The sequence below is a fragment of the Lytechinus pictus genome, unplaced genomic scaffold (assembly GCF_037042905.1).
Source record: "Lytechinus pictus isolate F3 Inbred unplaced genomic scaffold, Lp3.0 scaffold_20, whole genome shotgun sequence".
NCBI classification, from domain to species: Eukaryota; Metazoa; Echinodermata; class Echinoidea; order Temnopleuroida; family Toxopneustidae; genus Lytechinus; species Lytechinus pictus.
Window position 1 is genome coordinate 10,369,797 of NW_026974141.1, and position 10,528 is coordinate 10,380,324.

General features: G+C 38.5%; 1 protein-coding gene across 1 annotated transcript; it reads left to right on the top strand.

The window, feature by feature from the left end:
• The first annotated feature begins 2,227 nt into the window (after window positions 1-2,227).
• LOC129281521 (uncharacterized) lies at window positions 2,228-7,402 on the top strand. Its single transcript, XM_054917451.2, has one exon. It carries the CDS (start codon window positions 2,228-2,230, stop codon window positions 7,400-7,402), a length of 5,175 nt encoding a protein of 1,724 aa, XP_054773426.2.
• Window positions 7,403-10,528: the final 3,126 nt, after the last annotated feature.

Genomic DNA, 10,528 nt, shown 5'->3' on the forward strand with positions numbered 1-10,528 from the left:
AAAACATACAAGCTCATTAATTATGACCATGGTGCACATTTGCCCTATTATTTCGGAACTCCAGGAATCTGAATACCAAGCATTAAACTAGTACCACAAACCAGGGCCCCCTAAAACAATGTTTAGCTATTGATCGTACGCTTGATTTTAACGATTGATTGTACATTGTAGTCAATGGAATCAATCGTAGAAAAATATTCTACGACCATTGCTAAGCCTTGTGTTACCATGTACGGGCCCCAGGTGAGACGTCTGGTTGATATTTGAGCACAATGCAGATAATGATCGTCAATTTTCTGGCGAGAGGTTTATCTACCATTTACCACTCTCAACCAGGGTGTAATAAATGGGTTCCCGGTTGAAAGGATGCTTTACATGCTTTAGCGCCGAAAAGAGTGATCTTGATTGCTGTTTAAACAATGCAACACTTTTCGAGTAGCGGAATCCGGGTTTAGAACAGAATCCGTGTTATCGTAGAAATTTTTTTTCAAATTTCCATCAAGAGCGAAATTTACTTGTCGCGTCACATGTAGGATTTTCACGAGTGTAACTTCCTAGTCCTACATGAAAAGTGGAACTATCCTACATTTAATTTGTGTTCATTTTCTTTTATTCACTAAATACGTAGTCGTACAATCCTTTCATCACTTCCTTTTATTTGTCAGATGTTTACCCCTCTTATAGAGCATTCGTATGTGCAGTAAGTGGATTATATATATTTAGCAAAATGCCTCAAGGTTGGATGAGTATCACCACCCCAACTGTATTTGCCCTTAAATCAATTATATAAGAGGCAATTTTAGATTTTGCCCCCCCCCACCTAAAGCTATATGTCAATGGATGAAGTTACCTTTTTGTCACCTTGACACAATTATATTAATGTACTTACAGTAACCCTTGACCTTAGCCTTTTCCTCTTTTAAATCGGCTGGTATGAGGACAAAATATAAAAACATACTCTCATGCAGTGGGTTTACATGTAACCATGTGTTGTAATGACATGAGGTTTATGTAGGGGGTGAGTTATTGTGGCAAGGGAGCGAAGTGAACAGGCAGGAGGTTTTCGTGCGAACAAAACTTAACTCATCAAACTGCTTTAACATTTTAATACCATTCTTCATTGAAGTTTTGTTGCCTGTGTACGGTATATCCCCATCCATTACTTCTTGTAAAATGTGCGTTGGATATACATCTAGTGTTTGTGTAGTATGTTGTAATGTGTATGTGTAATGAAAGCTGCTTTGAAGATAATTTTGTATATTTAATTTTTCTGAAAAGCCACCAAATGATTTAATGTGTTAAAACTGAAGAATTTCATTGGGTCTGAGGGCTAGACTATTTGAGTGAGCACACACATTTTCTATGTATTTACACTGTGCATGTATAGTATATGTGCTATGTATGGCTTGTCTGAGGTAATTTATTAATAGCGCCATCTCTTGGTCAGCTGAGGTAATGTGATATTGAAATCAGTTCTGGAGATTCTTTTGAGCCAATTTGAATCAAAATAATTCTAAAGCATCCTACATGGGATTGCCCTATATAAGAAGATTTCTGGAGGCAAAGAGGTCAGTAGAAACATTGATTTATGTATTTAAGAAATATGAATGTTATAATGCAAGAAAGGCTGATTCTAACTTAGTTTGATTACATGACAGGCTTAATGCATACATGTGAAGAAAGATAACAGAAAGTATGTTTGTCAATTGCATATCTTTTATAAAGTACACATTATTCAAACTTCAATAAGCTATAGTGTATTCTAATTGATGATGTCTAAGAGACAATTATATGTTAGTATTAAGGACAAGAATTCCACAGGTGTTATTTACTGTTGACTGCTGAAGTTTTGGTTTTATACAATTTAGTGAAAGGCTTTCCGTGCTAACACGTCAGATAAGATCATCTTGAAACTGGATAGTGATTTACATTCAGGTCATATGATTAATTTTAAGTAATGTTCAGAGTCATAAATTATGTAAAGTTTTTATCGTTCTTGTACTTATGACTTTCCTATCATTTTGTTCTACCAACAGTTTTCACGGAATTTGCTTCATGTCGATGTATAGAGAAAATGCTAAGAAGAAATGAAGAATTAAAGCCACGACATGAAACTTTATATTCCTGTCGAGACCTTTGTTTTTATTTTTTGAACGCTCAAACAAGTCTTCAGTTACAGTGAAAACTCTATGCAAAGACTTATCATCGTTACAAAAAAGGATTCAAGATGTCCGAGCCTGCTGAATTAAAGAAAGTCACAGCTAATGGCGGTGGTGATGCAAGTGTAAGAACAAGGAAGCCGACTGAAAAGGGAATTCAAAATCAGTTGGATGCGAAGCTTAAAGCCTGGAAGAGTTCTCTCACCAAATGGAGAAGGCTTTCTAATAAACTCAGAGAGCTTCTAGTTGAAGATGATGTTGAATCTTCGGTGATAAAGGATGGCCGTGATAACTTGCAAGCAGCCATGGACAATGTCATCTCAGTGCAGGAGAATTTAGCCGAATTATCTTCATCCTTAAATATTAATGATAGCAGTGAGGAGAAATTGGATGAAATTGAAGAAGAACATTCCTCCTTGATGAAGGACACTCTAAAGACGCTTCTTGCACTACGAGGCGAAATGTCTTCACATAAAGGAACTTCTCACTTGTCCGTCTCGTCAACATCACGAAAGTTGTGCCAAGAGTGGGTAGACGATTCAAGGAAGGTAAATTCTCCAAAGGAAAAGGACATTACCACGATGAGAAGGATTGATGAACCAACCGATGATCCTGAAGCAGTGTCACACAAGAATGCGCATACATCAAGCCTTCATAAAGAAGAAGTTGCTCTTGCTAGTAGTTTGACGGAACTTCTTCGCTTGAACAGACTTCCAATACCTGAGCCTGGAGTTTTCGATGGCAATCCACTGGAATTCACATCATGGAAGCGAAGTTACGACGCTCTCATCGAACATCGCGGTATTCCAGCCGGAGAGAGATTTTACTTCCTGCTGAAGTATCTTAAAGGTGCACCATTGGTGTTAGTGAAAGGATACTCCATGCTAGGAGATGACGCTGCATATTTGGAAGCCATGAAGGTGCTACAAGAGAGATATGGAAATCCCTTTGTTATTTCCAATGCCTTCCGGGACAAACTCGATGACTGGCCTAGAATCAGCCCCAAGGACTATTTAGGCCTTCGGAGATTTGGAGATTTTCTTCACCAGTGTTGTACAGCAGCCAGATATGTCCATCACTTACATCATTTGGATGATGAAAGAGAGAACAAAAAATTGATGAGCAAACTGCCTGATTGGCTAATCACAAGATGGGGCAGGAATGTAGTCAAATGGCGGCAAGACAGAGGATCCTTTCCTCCCTTTTCTGTCTTCACAGAATTTATCAGCAATGAGGCAGATATTGCTTGTGATCCGATCACTTCTAATCAGACATCACCCTTGAAAGAAAGGAGACAGCAGTCTTCTAATGTGAGAACATTATCAACCAGTGTGCAGGGGCAGCAAGCAAATGGAAGGAAAGGAAAATGGAAACCCCTTTGCACCTACTGTAAGGGAGAACATCATCTTGCTACTTGTAAATCCTTCATGTCACAGACATTAGATCACCGAACCAAGTTTGTTTTCGATCATGGTCTGTGCTTCGGATGTTTAAAGTCCGGTCATCTTTCTAGGAATTGTAAGAAGAGGTCATCATGTTCAACATGCAAAAGACGTCACCCCACTGTTCTGCATGATGAAAACTGGACAGAAAGACAACAATCTAAGAAAGTTGACATAAAGAATGAAGCTGAGGAAACTCAAACCACAAGATCTCATGCTTCAACCACGAAGGACAATCACAGATCTCTAAAGACATCTACTATAGTTCCTGTGTGGCTATCGCATGAATCGGTACATGGGGAGAGGTTAGTGTATGCTATGCTGGACACTCAGTCAGACACTAGCTTCATTTTAGATAAGACTAAGGAAGCAATGGGCATTGAAGGAATAGCAGTCAACTTGCTTCTTTCGACCATGACGCTGGCCAATGAGAGAATTTCGAGTGAAAAGATCAGTGGACTTAAAGTTCGAGCATTTAATGGAAGAGAAGAAATTTGTTTGCCCCCAACTTACACTCGGAATATTATGCCGGCAAATCGAGAACACATACCAACGCCAGACATTGCTAAGGCGCACCCTCATCTTAACGACATAGCCAAACATTTGATTCCCCTCCAAGATTGTGAGATTGGACTTCTCATTGGCTATGATTGTGCAAGGGCCCTCACTCCGCGAGCTGTGTTAAGCTCCCCTGATGATGGTGGACCATTTGGACTACAAACTGATCTTGGATGGAGTGTTGTCGGTACAATGGAACCCAACTATCATGACAGTGCACATGATCATATTGGAATCAGTCATCGCGTTATGGTGCACGTTATTCCAGAAGAATTGCAAGTAGATGGCCATCCAACCACAGTTACCTTCAGCCATCAATCAAGGATTAAGGAGGAGATCACTCCTTCTCAAGTCATACGTCTTTTAGAAGCAGACTTTGCACCAGAGAAAAGACAAAGGCCATATTCGAGGAATGACTTGAGATTTCTAGAGATAATGGAACGTCAAGTTCATGTGTCTGAAAGTGGTCATTATGAGATGCCTCTGCCATTTCGTGATGAAAATCCTACTCTTCCAAATAATAGGGTCCTTGCCGAGAAAAGACTCAATCATCTCAAGACAAAGTTTAAGAAGGATCCTGCGTATCATGAACAATACACAAAACAAATGAATACCCTCTTCAATAGCAACTATGCAGAGATCGCATCAGAATCAGGAGAAGAGGGTAAAGTATGGTACATTCCCCATCATGGAGTGAAACAGCCCAACAAGTTGAGAGTTGTTTTTGATTGCAGCTCGCAGTTTAGAGGAACTTCATTGAATGCTCACTTGTTAACAGGACCGGACATGACTAATACCCTCACCGGTGTTCTTTGTCGATTCAGGAAAGAAGTCACGGCCTTCATGTGTGACGTGAAGGAAATGTTCCACCAATTCCAGGTAAACAAAGAGCATAGAAACTATCTCCGGTTTCTATGGTGGTTAAACGGAGATGTTAGTCGCCGACTTAGTGACTGCCAGATGAACGTTCATCTGTTCGGTGCCGCTTCATCGCCTGGCTGTTCGAACTTTGCATTGAAGCAGATTGCAAAAGACTATGCAGATGAGTTTGGACATGATGCATCAGATTTCATACAGAACGACTTCTACGTAGACGATGGGTTGAAATCTGTATCAACCGAAGATGAAGCCATTGATCTCATCATGAGGACGAGAAAGATATGTGAACGTGGACGTCTTCACCTGCATAAGATAGTATCTAACTCCAGAAAGGTAATGCAATCTGTTCCAGTTGATGACAGAGGAAAGGACCTCAAGGAATTGAATCTTTCGCAAGACACCTTGCCTGTGGAAAAGGCTCTCGGAGTCCAATGGTGCATTGAATCAGATAAATTTCAATTCAGGATCAACTTTCAGGATAAACCACTGACTCGAAGAGGAATCCTGTCTACAGTCATGTCAGTGTATGATCCTCTAGGACTATTAGCACCCATAATACTTCCTGCAAAGCTGATTCTCCAAGAATTGTGTCGAACTTCTGCTGAATGGGACGACCCCTTATCAGATGCACTCAAAGCTAAGTGGGAACAGTGGAAGACCGACATTCTCCAACTTCAGTACATCTCCATTGATAGATGCTACAAACCAAAAGACTTTGGAGAAACCAGAGATGTGCAACTTCATCACTTCAGTGATGCCAGTAACGCCGGTTATGGGCAGTGTACCTACCTGAGACTTACAAATCAAGAAGACAAGGTGCACTGTACCCTGGTGATGGGAAAATCTAGGGTCACTCCTATCAAGACAGTAACCGTGCCCCGACTAGAGTTAACAGCAGCCCTGTTATCTGTGAAAATGAGTTCCTTTCTGCAAAATGAACTCGATTTTGTAAATGCCAAGCATTTCTTCTGGACTGATAGCAGAGTAGTTTTAGGCTACATTAAGAATGAAGCAAGACGATATCATGTTTTTGTAGCCAATAGAGTGAGTCAGATCAGAGACGAGTCAATGCCTTCACAGTGGCATCATATTGACACCAAAAATAACCCTGCTGATACAGCTTCAAGAGGACTCACTGTCAATCAGATAGAGCAATCGAGATGGTTAACTGGCCCCAAATTCCTATGGGAGAAGGAAATTCCAGCTATTGAAAGTAAGGATGATGGCGAAATGCTTCCTAATGACCCTGAAGTGAAGCTAACTCAAGCTAATGCTGCTTTCAAGAAGAATGATGAGTTTGAGCTGGAACGACTAGACCGATTTTCCAGTTGGCATCAAACCAGAAGGGCTGTAGCAAATTGTCTCAGACTAAAGTCCTACTTAAGAAGACGGTGTGAACAGAAGCATCAGAGAGCTAACCAGAGGAGCGATGCTAAGAAAACAGTTATTGAGCCTATGTCTGCTGAATTACTTCTCCAAGCAGAAAAGGAGATAATAAGGCATATGCAGAAAAAGGCATTCCATGATGAAATTCAAAGACATGAAGTTATGAAAAATGCCACTCAGACATCTTCTCGTGAGAGGAGACGTCATTGTAAGACTACCAGCCGTCTACATCAACTTGACCCATTTCTAGATGGTGAGAACATCCTGAGAGTAGGAGGTCGCTTGAGAAGGTCTGAAACTTCGTTCACAAACAAACATCCCGCCATCCTACCTCAAAGTCATGTTACAGACCTGATTGTAGCTCATTGTCACGAAGAAGTTGCTCATCAGGGAAGAGGCATGACTACTAACTGTATCAGATCCCATGGTTATTGGATATTGGGTTGCAGTAATCTTGTATCCAAGCTCATCTCTCGATGTGTTACCTGTCGGAAACTACGACGACCAACACAGGTACAAAAAATGGCGGATCTACCAAAGGATCGTCTAGCCTCTGAACCGCCATTTTCTTACTGCGGTATGGATTGCTTTGGACCATGGATAATCAGAGAAGGCAGAAAGGAGGTAAAGAGATATGGCCTTCTTTTTACTTGTATGTCATCGCGTGCAATCCACATAGAAGTACTGAACTCATTGTCCACTGATGCTTTCATTAACGCCCTTCGACGTTTTATCTCTGTTCGTGGTCCTGTTCGTCAACTGAGGTCGGACAGAGGGACAAATTTTGTTGGTGCCAAGAATGAACTCGTGAAAGCTTGGAAGGAGATGAATCATGAGAAAGTTAAACAGCATTTGCTCAGAGAAGGATGCGATTACTTTGACTTCACCTTCAACTTCCCCTACTCAAGCCACATGGGAGGAGCTTGGGAAAGGCAAATACGTACTGTTCGTCTTGGAAGCATTGCTGTGTCAAAATAGTCAGCAACTGGACGATGATTCACTGCGAACATTGCTATGTGAGGCAGCAGCTATTGTGAATAGTCGTCCACTGTCTGTAGAATTCCTGAACGATCCATCTCACCTAGAGCCCATAACTCCAAATCTATTGTTGACTCAAAAATCAAGGGTAATACTTCCGCCACCTGGTATTTTTCCTCGGGAGGACTTATACGCAAAGAAACGTTGGAGAAGGGTTCAACATCTAGCAAATGAGTTTTGGTCCCGATGGAGAAAGGAATTCCTGAGTCAACTTCAATCAAGAAATAAATGGACTGTTCCACAGCGCGACATGAGGGTTGGCGATATTGTGTTAATCAAAGATGAGAATGTTCCCAGAAATATGTGGTCTCTGGGGAGAATTGTTGAAACATATGCTTCTGGTGACACTCATGTTCGCAAAGTGAAAATTGCAGTAGGTAATTCGAAACTGAACAATCAAGGAAAGCGTGTTTCTCCACTGTGTCATCTCGACCGCCCAATTCATAAACTGGTTCTTTTGATCGCGCAAGAAGACCAAGTATAAATTCCCAGCCAAAGAGCCTATAGACATTTAATTAGGATTTTTGCAAACTTCATAATTGGATTTGCTATCTTTCATTTAAATACGTTATTAATTGATATTTGTATAAAGTGAACTCAGAAAATACAGTCAAAACGTGAATCAGAGGAAACGTTCATTTTTTGTTTGTGAAACAGAGAGACATTCATATTTTGGGAACATATTTACTTTAGACTCTAATACTCCGATTGGATAATGATGCATTTCGAATCTACAGAGAAGACTGTATGAACATTTATGGTTGAAGAAGGATGAACATTTGACATAAATTTGAAGAGTAACTTAATATTCATTTTAAGGTCTGAAATTCAGACTAAGAGTTACATGTATCATATTTTTATACATGTATTCGAGTCTGATTCAGACTACATGTTCATGTTCAGTGAGATATATAATCTTGTTCTTTAAACTCATAATGATCTACATCATACGAGTACAATACAACATAATTGTGAATTATTCTTAATCAGGTCTGAATTTTGAGACTAGTTATACTGTGGTGTGGCATATAATGCAAAGCGCTTCCTTTTCGATGACTGATATGTCATGTTAGATTTCATTCCACTTGTAATGTGCATCTAATGAAGGTTCATGTAATACATGTATATAGCGTTTTCAAATGATCGACAAAGGTTTGTCCAAAGAATTTATTTTTTTTTGTATGCAAAATTGTATGCAAGTGAGTTTTATGAATCTTTATGAACATTTCTGACATAATAACGATATAATGATTTAGTGATATCAACAGTTCACCTTTTGGACTATTACAGTTGCCCAAAGGAACTCCTCGGATTGCCTAATGTTCTATGATATATAGGTAGTATAGTGTAAATAGAAAGAATGTATTGTATCATATCTTTCAACAAGCAGTATATAATTGACGTGATAAACGGTGTAGTCATCACCTTTTCAATTACAGAATCTTACAGTTTCGTAGATTCAGGTTTTGATTTGAACAAAATTCTGTCGGCTTGATAAAATGCCGAATTTGGTAGTAACGTTAACTTTGGGCACCGGATGATTTAGTTATTTTTCTTGTGCCTTTTTTATTCAAAGAAAACATAAAATTTGTATTGATAACAAAAAAAAAGGTGAAATTTTAGTATCAGTGCACAATATTTAACATTTGTTTCTGCTGTAAGATATCTCACGTCGTTCTTTGCGAGTGTAGCAATAATGAAATGTACATTTACTTTACTAAAGCTAATAAGGTTCAGCTTTCTGTCTGAGCATATTGGTAAATTAGAAATGATAATTTAAAGGAGCCATGTAATGAAAGCTGCTTTGAAGATAATTTTGTATATTTAATTTTTCTGAAAAGCCACCAAATGATTTAATGTGTTAAAACTGAAGAATTTCATTGGGTCTGAGGGCTAGACTATTTGAGTGAGCACACACATTTTCTATGTATTTACACTGTGCATGTATAGTATATGTGCTATGTATGGCTTGTCTGAGGTAATTTATTAATAGCGCCATCTCTTGGTCAGCTGAGGTAATGTGATATTGAAATCAGTTCTGGAGATTCTTTTGAGCCAATTTGAATCAAAATAATTCTAAAGCATCCTACATGGGATTGCCCTATATAAGAAGATTTCTGGAGGCAAAGAGGTCAGTAGAAACATTGATTTATGTATTTAAGAAATATGAATGTTATAATGCAAGAAAGGCTGATTCTAACTTAGTTTGATTACATGACAGGCTTAATGCATACATGTGAAGAAAGATAACAGAAAGTATGTTTGTCAATTGCATATCTTTTATAAAGTACACATTATTCAAACTTCAATAAGCTATAGTGTATTCTAATTGATGATGTCTAAGAGACAATTATATGTTAGTATTAAGGACAAGAATTCCACAGGTGTTATTTACTGTTGACTGCTGAAGTTTTGGTTTTATACAATTTAGTGAAAGGCTTTCCGTGCTAACACGTCAGATAAGATCATCTTGAAACTGGATAGTGATTTACATTCAGGTCATATGATTAATTTTAAGTAATGTTCAGAGTCATAAATTATGTAAAGTTTTTATCGTTCTTGTACTTATGACTTTCCTATCATTTTGTTCTACCAACAGTTTTCACGGAATTTGCTTCATGTCGATGTATAGAGAAAATGCTAAGAAGAAATGAAGAATTAAAGCCACGACATGAAACTTTATATTCCTGTCGAGACCTTTGTTTTTATTTTTTGAACGCTCAAACAAGTCTTCAGTTACAGTATGAATGTTATCAACTAATTGTTGGCTTTGTTAAATCTTAATTGCCGGGTTCTCCACCATGCCGTGAGCAGGGAGGATAATAATTCAGATGATGATCAATACAAATAAATATAATGAAGATATTGTTCAGACTTTTAATGAAGACATTAGTATATAGCGGAAACTGACCATATAATTAATTACCTGATTTAAAAAATGTAATAAAAGAATAAATACTTCAGAAATTATCAGAGTTTGATTTAAAAAAAAGGGAAAGTACTATTTAGTCAGCCAACTCTCCGAGGGTAGGTCTCTTTATGATCAGTAATTAAAAGTTCTAAATA